This window comes from Callithrix jacchus, chromosome 12, assembly GCF_049354715.1.
Source record: "Callithrix jacchus isolate 240 chromosome 12, calJac240_pri, whole genome shotgun sequence".
NCBI classification, from domain to species: domain Eukaryota; kingdom Metazoa; phylum Chordata; class Mammalia; order Primates; family Cebidae; genus Callithrix; species Callithrix jacchus.
In genome coordinates this window covers 39802627-39820112 of record NC_133513.1, presented here as the reverse complement: position 1 = coordinate 39820112, position 17486 = coordinate 39802627, and the positions used below count along the sequence as shown (strand labels likewise).

General features: G+C 45.5%; 1 protein-coding gene across 1 annotated transcript in view; it reads right to left on the bottom strand.

Moving 5' to 3' along the window:
* Positions 1-17486, bottom strand: part of VSTM4 (V-set and transmembrane domain containing 4) — a 96311-nt gene that overhangs the window by 63756 nt on the left and 15069 nt on the right. The window contains exon 3 of the mRNA XM_035267705.2: positions 4157-4225. Coding sequence (XP_035123596.1) covers positions 4157-4225 — 69 coding nt within the window. The remainder of the gene's footprint in view (positions 1-4156; positions 4226-17486) is intronic.

The window sequence follows — 17486 nt, the reverse complement described above, 5'->3', positions numbered from 1 at the left end:
GCAGCATGGTGCAGACATCTGGGGCCCACTCTGCCCTGGCGGGAGGTGAGGGGCTTCGAAAGGCCCAGGATACAGTTTCAGATCACAGCTTCCTCAACATGGCTCAAAGGGGGCTCCCCACAGACAGCCAGGGCTACAGAATCAGAAAACATCTGGCAAGTCCGGAAGGCTCAGCTGGCCGCCAAACACACAGGACTCCAGTTATGGACACCGGCCAGCGGGCACCTCCTGCCTGCAGTCTTCCCACACACACAGGATTGGTCGTGGCCACTCTCTGTTTTGTTCTTGAAACTACAGATCCTTAAAAAGTATTGCCTTGTAGGAGAAGAAAAGCTCAGAAAGACCACCTGAGTTCCCCTTGATTGAGCAGCAAACAGTATGCTGAAGTTCTGAATTTTTTTTCCTTCCTTTTGTTGCATAAAGACAAGCACCCTGCTGAGTCTGCTCAAAACACGACAACCCCCTCCCTGGGTGTTCTCTGCAAACAGCGGTTAAACTCTGAGCCGTTGAAGTCAGGGTCACAAACTCCAGACTGCAGAGCCACCTTCCTGCCATGTCAGCTGATGCAAAGCCCTGCCGTACTCAGCTCCAGGGCACTATTCTGAGGCTGAAATGCCCACCTAGTGGTGCCAGATCTTCCAATTCATTCTTTACCTTTTAATGTAAAAATCTCTCTGTAAAATGTTGACTCAAAAGTGTTAATACTCAGACTAGGCCAAGTAATGCTTGTTGAAAAGTTGAAGCCAGACCTTTCAACAAAGGCTTGAATTTAACAAAATACCTGCAATTAATCAAATCTGAAGTTTACTTTTAAAATACCACATCTGGTCAGATGCAGTGGCTCATGCCTGTAATCCCAACACTCTGGGAGGCTGAGGCGGGCAGATCAGCTGAGGTTGGGAGTTCGAGACCAGCCTGTTCAACATGATGAAACCCCAACTCTACTAAAAATACAAAAATTTGCTGGGCAGGGTGGCATACGCCTGTAATGCCAGCTACTCAGGAGGCTGAGGCAGGAGAATCACTTGAACTTGGAAGGCGGAGGCTGCAGTGAGCCAAGATTGCAGCGGCAACAACAAAAGAAAACACAAATGCCTCACACCCACAGCAATTCTGAAAATCATGTTATACTCCCTTTCTCTGAACTCATTGGCAGTTTTGTCATTTGCCTTTGAACTTCCAAAGGCATCACTGCCATTTTTAGACTCAACTGCAAGCCACCATGCAGAAAATGCCCAGGCCTCCCTAAAGCAGATGGCAGGATTGGCAGGCTGGAGCAGCCGCCCATGCTGAGAGAGGCCAAGACTGGGGTGCACAATGTCAGCATGCCAGCTCCTGCCCTCCCAAACAGTCCCACCAAGACAGGGCTAGGCAGATGGCACCTGTCGCCCAGCAACCCTGATCCCTGAAAGGGTATTCAGTGCTGCTTTGAAAAAGAGTGACCCCAGCGCCCCTCAGCAGAGTCCAGGAACCCTACTCTCCCCTGACTTCTGAATCAAGAAAATCAGTTTCAGTCTTGTATATTTCCAGAGCAAATGGAAAAGTCAGGAGACGGCAGTTTGGGACATAAGGCTATGTACTTCTGTTTTTTAATTTAGCCTGTAATACCGTCTTGCTCAGGGTGAAATACCTGAGCAATAGCCCCAAGGGATTTTAACTCACTTTAACATCTCACAAACAGGCCTGACAATCAATGCCTCTTTTGTGCAGTGGGCTCACAGCCAGGACGAACTAAGCCCCAGGAGGATGGATATCCATCCACAATCCCTACTGTAGCTCTCCTGTCCAGGAACAAAAGGGCAAAAGGCCTGGGATTATATGCCAGGGAGTTTCAACTGTACCTCTAACCTCGCCAAAGCTATGGATGGGTTAAAAAAGCAAAGCATGGAGATGCTGCTGCTGCTGCTGCTGCTGCCACCACTGATAAAATCATAGGAAAAGATTGCTTTGGAAACAGTTGCTCTGAGGCAGGCACTATACATAGTGAGAATGCCCATTCTGCTTTTGGATGAGGCCTGATTCTCTCTATTGAGAAGAGAGCACATAATGGCTGCAGATTTCATGTAGAGAGTTAGGTCAGGAGGAACCCTGACATTCTATAGCTGCACATGAATTATGGGATATTGTTAATTATACAACAGGTTTTAGAAATGCTGATTATGCTAAGAGGTATGTTGGGTCTAAATGCCACAATCTTTTCAAATATATAGTCTTGTTTTTGCACTGGTATTCAAAATATGGTCCTAGACCACTTGCATAGGAATCACCTGTGGCCCTGCAAGTTCTTTGACCCCTCCCTAAGGTCATAACCAGAACTTAAGGGGCTGGAGCCCAGAGTCTCCCCAGGAGATTCTGATGCATCTGATGATATATAGATACCTAGTGATCTACCCCTGCGGCAGCCAGGCCCTCTCTATACCCCCACCCATCACAGTGCCTGGTCACAGGGCAGATCCAGAGATATGGGCAAACATCAGTGGGGTTCCCTCAATTTCACTAAAAGCAAGGAGAAACGTAAACCTTGCCCTTACTACTGCTTCACTCCATGAGAAGTAAAGCCCTTTTTCATCTCTTTGCCAATGAGTAAGCATTCTCTTAATGAGAGGCTAAGGGGCGGAAATGGGGATTATTTTGCTTTATTTGATGTCTGTCTCTTTATTTGAGACAGACATCAAATAAAGAGAAGGGCAGCTACAAAAATGCAGAGAAATGTCAAGGAATACAAAAAATCATTGTTGGACTGAAGTGCAATCTCATAAACAAAATATTCATGACTACAAAACTAAACAATTACTCCTAGAGGCTATGTGGGTGACACCCTATGGTTTGCAAATGATGTTCACAATAAAAGTTACATTTTTCCTAAGACAGAATGTCTTTCAGTCCACTGCTTTATAGCTAGGGATTGGAAGGGGTCGCTTGAAAGCAAGTACTTTCCCTCTAAGGCTGGCCCTCCTTCTGCCAGACCACCCACTGGGTTAACAAGGGGTGACGGTAAGGCCCCAAGACATGCATCTCCTTAGATCCTTTTGGCTAGATCATTCCTCATCAATAAATGCTGTGCCTTCACCAGACATAATCTTTACAAAGTTCCTGACCACTTTTGAACATTAACCAGCCTTTCACTGATCCAAGGATCTGCCAGAGAACTCACAAAGTACAGTCTTTCATTCCTTAGGATCATAATCCTCACCCACTTTATGATAATAATTTCTCTGAACTTTCCTTACTCCAAGGCAGGGTTTTCCAACCTCAGCACTCTGGCTATTAGGAGCCAAAATTCTTTATCATGGGGACTATCCTGTGCATTGTAGGATTAGCATCATCCTTGGCCCCTATCACTAGATGACAGTAGCACCCCCAACAGCTGTGGCAACCAAAGATACATCCAGACATTGGCAACTGTCCCCTGGAGGAGTAAAAGTCACCTGCTGTTGAGAACCCCTGCCCGAAGGCCAAAACATGCATGTGCCTCAGAATCACCTGGATGTCTTGTTAAACCCTGGATCTCTTGGGCACCATCCCTAGAGCTTCTGATTCTGTAAGCTGAGGCAGGGCACAGCCACGTGCATTTGGAACAAGCTCCTGGGTGATGCATATGCCGCTGGTCTGCAATCATACTTTGGAAACCACCGTTCCAAGGCCATGGTTCTCAGCTTGGCTGCATGATGCAATCATCTGGGGAGCTTTTAACAACTTCCAACTATATCAGAATCTCTAGAGATGTGGTCCAGGCATTAATGTTCTTAACACTTCATAAGTGATTCTGGCATGGGTTGAAAATGACTTGGTTAAGGTTTGCAAACTGTTTCTAGAACTCCAAATTCCTTAAGCAACCTGAAATAAAATGTAGTCACAGTAGAGGTACTTATCATTTTTATATACCTGAAGATTTCTCCCTAATATCACCTGAGAATAGGAATTCTGGAGCAAAACAAAACAAACAAATGAAAACTATGTGGACTGGCGCTTATAATTTCCACTCTTTCAAAACTGTGGGCTGATATTGTCAGGGATTTCCATCTTACTTTGAGTAAGTTTAGACCAAAAACAACTTAGAAACTAAGAAGGTAGGGTCCTTTCTTGATATTCTATTTCCTTCCTATTGTCTAAAAGTGAGGCTGCATCTTATCATTAAGAAATATACAAACTTTACCTTCAAAAAATGCCCAGGTCTCTTTTGTTTTCTCAAAGGATGACTCTTCAGAAGCTTTCAGGGAAATGACTGAAAGACAAAAAAGAAACAGCACAGCATGAAAAAAGAATGTCATGTGGTACACAAAGCATTAAAATTCATAAAGCAGTTTCTACATTTGCAAAAACCCATTTAGCTGTCAAAACTCACATGTTAGGGAGGGGTGCAAGGACTTTACCTAACAGCCAGGAAATCTGGGGCACAGGAGAGGTGAAGTCAGTTGTCCATGTTTAAAAGCCAGTAAATGGCAAGAATGCATTTCAGTAAAAGCCTCACTTGCCCCATAGACTTGAAGAATAAGAAGTTCCCAGTGGGAAACCCAAGAGTTAATACATGATTTATCTTAGTGGGAGTCTTTCTAAAATGTAGTATACTTGTCCCAGCATTCCTGGATAGAGGAGCCTGAAGTCATCAGATGACTCAAGGTTAGTGCTCTGCGTACCCATGCAAGACAGACCCACAGAACCACAGTCACCTAATTTTGAGAACAATATATCTTCTTTCAGGTAATGGTAGATCACTGAATTTGCTTCGTCTGCTTTCAATAGGCAGGGAAACAGAATTGAGTTACACTGTGTGAAACTTTGAACTTCACATTAAGGAGTCTGGACCACCCATGGAAAGTTTCCATGCACGGGGGTAACATCATCATAGGTAAAGATCTAGAAAATAAACTGATGAAAAATGTAAAATATCAGGGAATTAGATTATTATTCAATAGACCTTTCTGAAGTGATTGAAACATTCTATATCTGCACTGTTCAATACAGCAGCCACTGGAACACATGTGGCTACTGAATACTTGAAATGTAGCTACTCTTACCAAAGAACTGAATTTTTACTTTAAGCTTAATTAATTTAACTTTATATAGCCACATGTGGTCAAGGGTTACCACAATGAAGAGCTCTAGACAAGAGAATCTAAGACCAGAACTGAATAGAGATTGGATAAATTCAAGAGGCAAGAAATATGGCAAAGATGGCCTAGAACTTAAATTTAATTTACTGCCTCTCCCACAAACTTTTGTATTATTATTGTCATGATTTCAATTCTGAATTTTCCTTCCTTTTGTCTCTCTGGGCCTTACACTAGACATTTCCTATTGATATATCTTCCAAATCATTAATTTTCTCTTCATCTGTGTTTAACCTCTGTACAACCCTTCTATTAAGTTCTTAATTTATTATTTTTATTCAGTTCTATTCGGTTCTATATTATTGATTTCTTTTGTAGATTTTCCAGTTCTTTTAGGAATTTCTCTAGCTTATCATCTAATTCTATAACCATATCAGTCACACTATTTTAATACCTATGCTTGATAAAATTTCATATCTGCACTTCCCAGAGACTCTATTATCTGTTTGCTTTGGATCTTCCTTGGAATGCCTAATAACTTTTTTCTAATTGAATGCTAGATATTGTATATAGAAAATCATGGAGGCTCTAAAAATATTTTTTTGTTTCCCAACAGGAAGTTAGAGTAGGGGGATGGTCACTTTAACCTAATCAGGGTTTGAACTGTTGAGAGGCTGAGTTTCAGTTTTTATAGAATCTAGTGTATTTCTGGTTTGCCCTTAGTCAGGGTTCATTCAGTCTTTCAGCATTCCCCAGTAAAAACCTGGGGTATTTACCACAACCTCCCAATTTTTATCTCACTGTTAGGTTTACCAAAAACTCACCTCCTAAACATTCTGTTGTCACTTTCTGCATAGCTTCTCTCAACTAGCGCTACTTAAGTATGAATGAGTTTTTCTTAGAGTTTTCTCAGAGCAATTGGGCTCACTTTGCTGCTTTTCTCTGTGATCTAGCTGCCTATCTGGTCCTTCAGAGAACAATTAATATAGCTGACATATATGCATGTACATAACATGGTAATTATATAATACAAACATATTTATGAAATGTAGATATGTGATTCAGAAAGCAGAAGTGCTGATAGATTTTATTTCAGCTTTCCTAATTGTTCTCAGGAGAGCTTTGCTCTAGCGTGAGTTTGCTTTGATCATAGAACTCCTTTGCCATTAGAACTTAAATTATTTTAAAAGTGATGGCTATATCTTCTACCTCTGTATCCTTATCACTGTGTACATTACCTTGCAGCTGATAGGTGCTTGGTAAATATATGAATTATCTATTTCTTTCTGGCTGTCTCCCAAAGGAAGCAATCTGGGTATCCAGGAAGGAGCTCTCAGTGAATATCTGACCTTGCATGTGATCTAAGATGTAACAGACAATGAGTCCATCACACCCAACCTCCCCTACCTGCTCAATACTATAGCCCCTGTAATCTACTGACTGCCAGATTCCCCCTTCAAGCACTTAAAATAAGAAACAGAGTGCATGAGGTTATTGTGAGCCCTGGGCCTGAAAGAGCCAGTGGATTTTGTGGGTGGCCATGTTGGAAAACAGCTAAGCACATGGAGCAGAGGCTGGAACCTGCACAGCAGAGGGAAGGTGAGAGACCAGAGCTCAATGGCACTCTGGGACCCACAAGGCCTGATGTGTTGTGTTTATTCTTCTTGCATTCCACGAGCTCTGCACCCTTAGGCTGTGCCCACTCCTCTCCTGAATCAGCTTGGCTGGGTTTCCATGGCTTCAGCTAATCAAGCCTAGATGAGGATAAGAAGGTCCTGATGAAGACAACACGGAGATGAACAATACACATATATCTCCAAGGAGCTAGGTTTCCAGGAGGTCAAGGATGCCCATCATGGTCCAACCCTTACCACCCACACGTGGTCTATGGGTCAGCAGCATCGGTGTCACCTGGGAGCTCCTCAGAAATGCAGAATGGTAGGCTCCCACACCAGATCTACTGAATCAGAATCTGTTTTTAAGCCCAGATCCCTTGGGTGAAATATATGCCTTTTAAAGTTTGGGACACACATGCTCACAGGGTTGAAAGACTCAATTGCCACTTGCTAGTTGTATACCCTTGGATAAGTCACTTAATTTTCCTGTGCCTTAGTTTACCCATTTGTAAAATGGGGATAATGAGAAGTGCCCATGTTGAAGTAGGTGCAGGGGTTAAAAAAATTCATGTGTGTGAAGTGCTCAGAACAGTGCCTGAGACCTAGTGAGCCCATATCCAAATGGACAAGAGCTGTCTAAGTACAGGGACTTTCCCCTGTTTTATTCACTGCTCTAACCTCTCCCCCACTTCACCCCACCCCCAAATACCTCAGGAGGATCCTTTGTTGTCAGCTTTTTGCCTCAGGGGGTAACTCTTCAATTGTCCAAGTGGCCAACAAAAGGGTTCCCTGTCCTTGTGTCTAAATCTCTACAGCTCCCATAAGCTGCCACCATTCTAACCAACAGGTGCGTTCAGGCTGTTTTTATCACCTTTCAGTGTCAGAAATTGTGGGTCCTTGATTTAATTCAAATACAGTTCTCTTTCCCTTTTCTAGGATAGAAGACAACAAGCTCTCCCTAATCTATTTATGGAAGCGTGTTGAAAGAGCTAACAAACTGGAATTCTAAACTAACCGGGCTCCATGCAAGGAATCACCGGATGCTTCGCATTCCCCCCCGCACCCAGTGCAGATATTTCACAGGATGGTGCAGCAACTTTGGCATCTGATGATTAGCAGCACCAATCCTAATATTACTTGTTCCTACAAGAAAGAAAAATTTTTACATGAACGCTGCCAGAGCTTTGGGAATTTTCCTAAGGTTCTGCGTAAGTATCTTGTTGCAGCTGCTAATCCTGTGCTATCTCAAAGTGAATTTGATACCCTGTCAAGCCAGGGATCTGAGTCCACAGGCTATGAGGAAGCAGAGCTATGGCATGCGGCCAGGCCAACGGCAAGGGCTGAGCAGTGGACAATCAGCAGGTCTCCTGACTCTACAATTGCCATGCCCTCCTCAGCACAGCTGTGAGCGGCTAACATAGATTCACCTTAGTCAACCTTCAAGTGTGGAGTGGAAGAGGCCCCAGCAGGGCAGACTTGAAAAGGATGGAGTGCTTTGAGAAAACATTTTGCAAGACTGAAGAACAAGTGGCAAGTGTTCCAACCACAGATTACTAATGTTGCTCAAAGACTTGTAGAAATAAAATGCAAATCTCTTGATGGAAGAGCATTTTTGTAACAGTTTCCAATGAGTTTAGCAATCAGAAGGCTGGAGAGCCTTAAACAAGAGGTAATCAATCTATCCCATTCTGCTGTACTGGCCTCACTTTGGGATCTAGCTGGACTCCCAGACAAATGGAAAGAAGATGACAGCGGCCTCTTATACCAATTTGCTGACTCTTCCTATGCACCATCTCAGGGGAATGGAAGTCCTGCCCTCCTGACAGCTGCTCGCGATTAAAGGAATGCCCAGCCTAATCCCCCAAAGAGGAAAGCAAGTGCATGACCGTCAGTCGGTGAGTGAGCTGGTGGTCCTATAAGGTCCTCATGGTGGACCCTGCTGCTCTGAGCTCAGGTTTTCACGATGGGGAGGATGGGACTTCCATCTCTCCCCAGGAAGGAGCAGGATTGAATGATGCTGCCTGACTGTCTGCCCTCCTGTCTGCATTTACCACCTCCCTCATCCCTGGTGGGCAAGGAAAAGCTCCTGATCCAGGTGAGCTTCTGACCACAGCTCCCCTCTGGGTGAGAGGAATGTGGTAAAGAACTTCTTCCAAGTAGCCTCCGTCCTGCCCCGTGCTCTGAGACTGGTCTTCCAGAAATAGCTGGCATGGGGGCAGATGCTGTAGGGCCCCTTGGAATGGTCTCATGACCCCAGCTGCTGGGAGTGGCCCCAGCCCTGCTTCTCATGGAGCCCACCTGTGGCCGCTCCTGTGCACACTCCTTTCCCATCCATCCATGTCCAGGGAGACCATGAAGTGGGCGGTCCAAGGACCCTACCTCCTCCTCCCATGGCGTGCAGGCCTCTAGTCCCCCTGCTGGGGTGAAGAGTGGGGAGAGGGGGACAGGCAGGACAACTGCTCAGGGAAGCAGAAGGAAGCCCAGTTCCGCCTCAGTGCCACGCCACCTATCTCAGAACAGCTGTATCGGAACTAAAGTGGGTTTTATGTCTGTCTGATGATTCAGATCTCACAGTGGAGGGAGGGGTGATGAGAACTCAGAAGCTAAATTGTCAGCTGACCTACTGACTGCTTTGTCACTGCCTTGACACCCAATGGGCAGAGCCCATGAGAGTTTCGGGTGAGGCAGTGGCCCAGATGACAGAGCTATGGGCCATTCTGGGGCCTCCCCAGGAGCACAGAATAGGACAGAAATCTAATAAGGGACAAGTTGTGAAATATATCATGTCACTGCCCTCTGTTGAAGAAAGTGGCCACAGGATCAAACAGTCTGGAAGAATGCAGCCAGAGGCACTGAGACAAACTGATTCTATCAGCCACATGTCTAGAGGAAGCAGGCTGGAAAGAAAGAGCCTTAGTCAAGTCCCCTTTGATGGAACCTGGGGGAAACCATCACTCAGAGAGGTGTGAAAACTGAGAGCCCTAATTGCTACCTTGGAAAGAACGTCCTGTCAACTTCCCTGGGGAGGGTAGGTTTCACAGGTGAGTTCACACCAAGACCCTGTGACAATGCCCTCTGGGTGCCAAGGGGCTTCTGGTTCTTTCAAGGGTCCAGCCATTCACTGAGGACGCTGACATGTTTTGTCTAGAAGCATGCCTAGACTGACATCACTCATCCATGGAAGCGATGACCAAAAATTCTGAAAGGTCCTGGGAAGGCTCCATTTCTCCTGAAATTCTCTCCCACTGGTGCCCCTAATTCCTTTAACAAAAAATCTTACAATTAACAAAGTTTAAATTGCAATTCTAGGTTGTATTCAAAGTCAGGTGCACATTTCTGACACAGAAAGCCTTCCAGAAGGGAGGATTCAATGGAGAGAAAGTGGAGGGGCCTTGGCAGGCAGAGGGGAAGAAGGAAGCAGCAGGGAGCAGGAGCCAGTGTGCAGCAAAGGTGGGCAGCCAAGCTCAGGAGACACGCCTTCCCTTCTGTGCCTACCCTGACCAGGCTGGATGAAGCCTTCTCCTGTGCTGTCCTGTCCAATCCAGGACAGGGTCTAGAACTCAAAACTAAACCAGTGTGTCTTCAATTTAATCTAGGGAAAACAAGAGTAATAAGGATATAAGTAGTGACCCTACCACAGTAGTGTTATCTACAAAGTGATACAGGAGTGCAGGGAAGGGAGGAGCATGGTCCCTTTGAATAATATGGAAGAAGGGAAGGGAAGTGCTGAGTAGAGGAGGGTGTGGTCCCTGGCTAGGACTTCACCCCCAAGGACCTAGGTGAGGACAGGGATTTCCTGCCCAAATGTTGCATTTCCCAAGACCACCCTGGCCTACCACATCCCCATCCTGGGCCTATAAAAACACTGAGTTCCCAGTGGGACCAGGAGGAGTTTGGCAGAGTTTGGCTGGGGCAGTCAGAAGAGAGCCAAGGCCACCAAGCAGCCCAGCTCCAGGAAGAAACCATCTCCCTTCTGTCTCTCCCATTGGCTGACAGCTACTTCCACTCAATGAAACTTTGCACTCATTCTCCAAGCCCATGGGTGATCTGGTTTTTTCAGTACATCAGGGTAAGAACCCAGGATACAGAAGGGATACAGAAAGCCCTCTGTCCTCCAGACAAGGTGGAGTGTCTAACTGAGTGAGTTAACACAAGCTGCCTATAGATAACAAACTAAGAGAGCACCCTATAACACACACCCACTGGGGCTTCAGGAGCCTCAGTGATGACAGGCTTACTCTTAATGAATGAATGAAATAAACGTGGTACAAGTGGGATAAGGCCACCTTACCAGGACCATGACATCATTACTTTCTGGGAGGCTAGGAGAGAGGCCAGGGTCAGGGGGCCCCACCGTGCCCAGCAACGGTCCTTTCCCTGGAGCCTCAGAAGCAGTGGGAATGTACTAGCACACCTGGCTGCCAAGGTGGATTTCTCCATGGAATTCTGGCCTTGGAGTTGCAGGCTTTGTGCCCGTCATGATTTATTTTATGGCCTCTGGACGTTTAGTTTCCTACAGGATGGAGGCATAAAGTCCAAAGATGATTCCTAACCAGAAGGTGATTCTTCTTAAACAGAGGATTTTAAGTTACCTCAAGTTGAAAGGAAGCGACAGTTTAGGAGCCTGATCCCTGGCAAGTAGCCCTTGCAAATTAGCACCAGGAGAGAGCAAGCACCACCCTACCCCAGATCCCTCAGGCAGCATCTTACACACGTTAATTAATCGGTGAGAAAAATCTAAGGGACTGGAAGAGGATGGTGATGTGAAGTATGCAGAAAAAACGATTCGTAAATAAAACAAAGGTGAGCCAACACCTTTGTCCCAAATTCAAATTCAATAGTCAGTTCACTCTCCCTTCTTATTCAACGATAGATGCGATGGTTCCCAAGGAAAAAGCTCTTAAAATATAGCTGTGTCTCTACTGTTTATAACTGGATCAACATTCTCGGGGAAGGCAACTGCAGCCCCAGAGAGACACGGCGCTGGCCTATTGCTTCCTTTCTCCCTTGCCTCTCCAAGACTTAGGTCAAAGGCAGTCTCCCCTGGGGCTCGAATAAAGCCATATATGTCAGTAGAACCTCTGAGCGACCTGCAGGCGGCAACCAATGAGAAACAGTGAAGCTCCAGGTTTGTCTGGTGTATGCTAGACAAATTCCTACTGCATTCAGTCCAAGATAAGTTCCAGAAAACAAAGCAAAAGGGCAAACAAAGGGAAAAAATGAAACAGACTTCCCATGGCAAGGCCATCGGAAAAGAGTCTGTTTCCTGGGGGTGAAGGAGCTACAGAGCACAAAAGCCATCTTTATGTCCCCAATGAGAAGCTAGGAAGTACTGAAACCAAGGGCTTGGTCACTGGTCCTCTACACACACAAGTCCAGGATAGGGCTATCTATGCACTTATTCCTCCCTTCCACTCCTAGTTGCCATTCTCCCTGGTACCAGAGTTTGGATCACTCATTCACTCCTACTTCTAAAAAATCATCATTGGGCCACTTCTGTGCAAATGCACCATGAAACATGTGAGGGTGCATTTCAGAAGGCTCTGGCAGTGTCCTTGGCACCAAGGTTCCTGGCACCAAGGTCCCTGGTACCAAGGTCCCTGGCCGGGTCCATCCTTCCAACCTTTTCTCTTGTTGCTGCCCACCCCCATCCCCCACCAACCGCAAACATGCATATAAATCCATGGAGTTACTTTTGCATCCCTGTATGGCCTCTTGCAACACCTTTGAGCAGGCTCTCACTGCTCATGAAACAGCATGGCCCATGGCTGTCTGCTGAAGCTCTCCTGGGATCCAAGCAAAGTCCCACATCCTCCCTGTGACCTCCTATGGCCCAGCAATCCAGGTGTCCTCATCTCCCTTACTCCCATGTCAGCCTCACGCTCTCGTCTGGCCCTTTCACACTCTTTCTGTTTGCTACCTCCATCATGTCTATTAGATCTATAACCACATCTACAGCATGGCTTCTCCACTACATTGTGAGGCTAGGGCCCCAGGAGGGTAGGCATCAAACATCTCCATCTGTACCTCTCTTTGGGCAAGGCATGGTATGACAGGCTCACAAACTGGGGCTTCGTGAATGTCTGTGAAGCTAAGTCTTTAAACTCTTTCAAGACCACGACAGTTGGAATGAGGGTAGGTACGATGAAGAATTATTTAAAGTGGTGTTTAAATTACACTCTGGTTGTCAATTTGATCATTTTGAGTGTCTGGACCTGTTGACACTTTAAATACCATGATGTGTGCTTGCTTAATTAACCAGGAGCCCTAAATGTTTAGTAAATCTCATTCCTAATTATCTGTTCCATGTCTCCAGAGAAAAAGGAATTATTTCGTTAATTTCTTCCACTAAAACTTGAAGTATCAATTCCCTGTGGTAGTAACTTCAGATCTAATTATTAAACTTCCTCTCACATTTTGGGGTTAAACAGTCAGATGAGAAATCATATTATAATTTAATCTTTGCCCCCAAATACTTCTGGGGTGACGAAGAGCTTTTTCCATTTGCTTTGTCCATTCTCCACATTTAAACCTTACTTACATAATCTTAAATAACAATTTGGCTTGTTAAAATACACTATTTGGGTTTAAAGTAAATTACAATTAAACTGCAGGAGACAGCCCTTGCAAATTGCTTCTATTATTAGCATTTTCACTGCTGATAAAGACCTCTCCCTCTAAAAGCAGAAGATTTATTTTGGCCCAGAATGTCAGACTGCTTCTGTGGGTTGTAGGACTGGGTTGGAAAGCCATTGAAGATCATGTTTTTTGAGGTCTTGGAGATCAAAGCTGTGGCCTCCCTAAGAGCAGGAGCCTCCAATGAATGACCTCATCACTCCTGTGAACACCAGCAGCACACACTCCCATGAAGTGCACTCAGGCTACGGCCCTGCAAACCTATCTCAATGCTTTCCATGGGGACCTTATGACACATGGCACTGGGGACTGCAGCTGGGACCCATCTTTCACCAGGAGCCCCTTGGACACTCAGGCTTCATCTTGGAATCTCTCCAGGCAGCACCTGAAAAAGCAAGCATACCCGCCCCATACCCACTGGGGGCCTCTTCCTGTTAAGCAAGTCTACAGAATCTGTACTTATTGAGAGCAACGAACCCAGACCTGTGCCCTAGGGAGAAAAGTCTATAGGTGACAGGATGTCAAGCACAATGGAGGAGGCACAAAGGTGGGGAGACTCCCAAAGCTTGGGGAGCAAAGGAAGGTAATGAAAGGACAGAACACAAACAGCAATGACTTGGACTTGGGGACAAAGGGTCAAGGGTATATAGAGGGGCAATCAGGCCCTGGACGTGTGAGGAACAGGAAGACAGTGGCTGAAGTTCTCAAGGGCAGGCCCAAGGCACAGCAAGTGCCCCAGCAGCACTGAGCGTTCAGGATAGATATGGGCAGACACAGCCTGTGCAACGCAGGGCAGAGCAAAGTGCTTTTCTTTAGGAAGTATCATTATTTGAAAAGATATTTACCATAACTAGCTATATACTACTTTCCACTTACATGAGAAATTTTGGCCCCTTAAAATATGAAATCATCACCTCATTTCAAAGGTGACCTTGGAGTTCACCCTGAAGAAGACAAGAACAAGTTGTCTGCATCTCAATACTTACATAAAATTGTGACCCAACTACTTAAGCAAAATTGTTAACTGGTCTTTGTTTGTATGTATTCTTATTTTTGTTTTGTCCTCTGGCCTAAGGTCATCAAGAACCAAGAGCATTTGGGAATCCTAACACTAGGCTATGATGCCTGCCAGGTTTGAAACGAGTTCCAATTCAGTATGCCGTGGACACCCCCAATGTAAGTAAATAAGCCACCCCTTGGAGAGAAGGAGACATGGCTGAGCAGTTCCTCTCCCTGTTGAAATCACCCCAACCTTCTACTCATGTTCCCTCAATTCTCATCCCATTTTCCTTGTGCCGCCCACTTCAGCCTTGCTATGCCCCCACAGTGCTCAGCACACGGCCCTCAGGCCTCAGCTTCCCCACCAGCCTTGGGGCTGGGCAAGGCATTATTATGCACTTCACTTCATCAGTGTCACCTGCAGTGAGGCTACACCTGCATCTGGCCTGCTCATGATGAATGAGTGAAAAGCTGCTACACATGTTTACTGAGTTAGACCCCCGGGTGTCATCCCACAGCTCTCTCCATCATTCACATCCAGTCAGTCAGTAACACTTCTCATCTGACCTCTTAATATCTCCTCATTCCTACTGCCAAAGTTAGTCCTCCATCATTTCAAGCTTGGGCAACTACAAAAGACCCCACTTCCTCCTCCTCCTCTAATCTGATTCCCCCCAGATCCATGCACCAAGCAGCCAACATTCAACAAGCTTGGAATGCTTTGTGAGCTTCCCGGCCTAAGGCAGAGTCCTCCCCAAAGCCCTGGCATGAGCTGCAGTGACTGTCCCCTTGGTCGTCTGTGCCGCCCCCACATAAACCACCAAGATCATCTCCAGCATTGCCCTCTCCCTTGGCTCTTAAAGGACCCTCTGGTGTGTTCCCACAGTACCTTGTGTGCATCCTGACTCCTGCACTCACACTGCAAGACCCCATGTGTTTGTGTATGTGCCACCCCTATAGACGGATCCACCATGTGTTTCTGGGTCTCCATTATTGCAACAGCCTGCCACGAAGCAGGTGTTTGATAACACACGCACTGAGTGAAGGGATAAATGAATCCACCTAGAGCTGCTGGACATCATCATCATCCATACTATTTTCCGATGCAGTTTCTTCACTGAGCCGAGCAAATCTTCCTCCATAAAACGGATCCTGTCTCTGAAGCGGCTGCTCATTTCCTCATCACATTTGCCACTCTTCTCTAACTTAAATCTATCTGTCTGGAAATGAGGTTCCCAAAGCACACTGTGTAGTCCCGGTTAGGGTCTCACCAGTGTAGTACCTACGACACAATCACCTCCTTCTCAGGGGCTCCAGGTCGAATTTGTACGCGGACGGAAACAACATCAGCTGTTGAGCGGCGGTCTCACGTTGCAAATGCGCGGCTGACTCACTGCTATCACTCCTCGCAGAGAGAGCCCCCCCGGCCCCCCGGTGCCTATCCAGCAATGCTTGAGATTTGTTTTTCCCACATGTATTGCTGGGCCATTTTGCAAATTGAATTTCATTCTGTTACTTCCTGCCTATATTTCTTACCGCTCTGGAATCGTTTTTATTATGTTTTATTTCTCGCTGACGTTAAGAACATTTCCCAGTTTTGCATTTTCTGCAAAGTTCATTAGGGTGATGTGGGCCCCTTTCTCAATGTCATTGATAAAACAATCAAAGGAAATCAAACCTAACATTCATCCTCACGATTTCCACTAGAAACCTCTCCAGGGGGTTCCAATGCGACGTGTCACCTAGGATTTTTTCAATCCATTTTCTCTCTAAGCAGGATTCCTCACCCAGTGAAATCGTCAAACGTCACACGGCACAGGCAAATGGAGACACTGCGTCTTTTTCTTTGTCCTTTTACCATTGGGTAAGAAAAACAACATCAACAAGTTCATCTGGCATGAGATTCTGTGAAATAAGCCAGGCACGGCTCCACTGTCCTCTGGAGATTCTCTCCCTTTCATTCTTCACTTCTGTTGTATCATTTCGTGCCCCATGACGACAACAGGAACGCTTGGTAGACCAGGGAGCTCCACCCTCAATCTTCCACATACTTGGTTTTCAGATGTACCCCACTTAACATTTCCAGATGCTTCAAAATCCCCAGTTCTCTACCATACTTTAACAATTTGCACAATAAAACATAAAGGCAGCTTATGCCCTGCCCAAAATTAATACAGCATGTACTTCATAGCCAAACACCTTCAGAAGCGCCTCCAGGAGTTCATTTATTCATGTATATTTTTTCCAACAATTTATACTTTTTTTTTTAATCATCATACATGAATGCTCAAGGGCCTACTCAGATTTTGGGTAAAATGAAAAATACATACAGCAAAGTAAGCAGAGACCACTGCAGATACTAGGGTGGACTGGTTATTTGGATTGGACTTGGATTTTTTTCCTTCTTATTTTTTATTTTGCATGACATTCATAAAGCATTTTTCAAGCATGTGACTCACAGATTGGACTTTGTTGGGGACAGCCATTTTAGGGGTACAGCATTAATGCCACATGCTGCAGATTGTAGGCAATCCCAGAACCCCTGTGCCTGCACCCCTTTCTTTCCCACTCAGAGAAGTAAATGAAAGTCCAAGTGATATAGACTGGTGTTGGGGTCAAAGACTTGACTCCACTGAAATATGGATAAACAATTTCAGTCCCCAAGTTGGAGAGTTTTTAATCAGCGTTCATGACAATATGGCCATGGCATCCCAGTAATATCCACAGGTTTACTCTACTCAGCATCCCAACAGGTGAGCCTTCACAGTAATAACCTTTGCAGCCAGCAGGCTGCCTCATCACATTCCCATCCCTTCCCTCCTCAGAGAAGAATGCCTCACCTTTCTTAAGTGATGACCATTCACAGGTCAGAAAAAACTCCAGTTAAGGAAAAGCAAGCAAACCTGGAAAATAGTAAAGGAGTCACACGGCTAGAGACATGTAAGTGTTTCACTTGCTGGGAAAACAAAAGAGAGAGATAAGTTATAAAAACTATAGGCTAGTGGACTTTTCATCTATCTCTGACAGGTTTCTGGAATGGATTTTTAAATGAGGGTTTTAAGAAATTACAAAAGGAGGCAGGGCACGGTGGCTCATGCCTGTAATCCCAATTCTTTGGGAGGCTGAGGCCAGTGGATCACCTGAGGTCAAGAGTTTGAGACCAGCCTGGCCAACATGAGGAAAC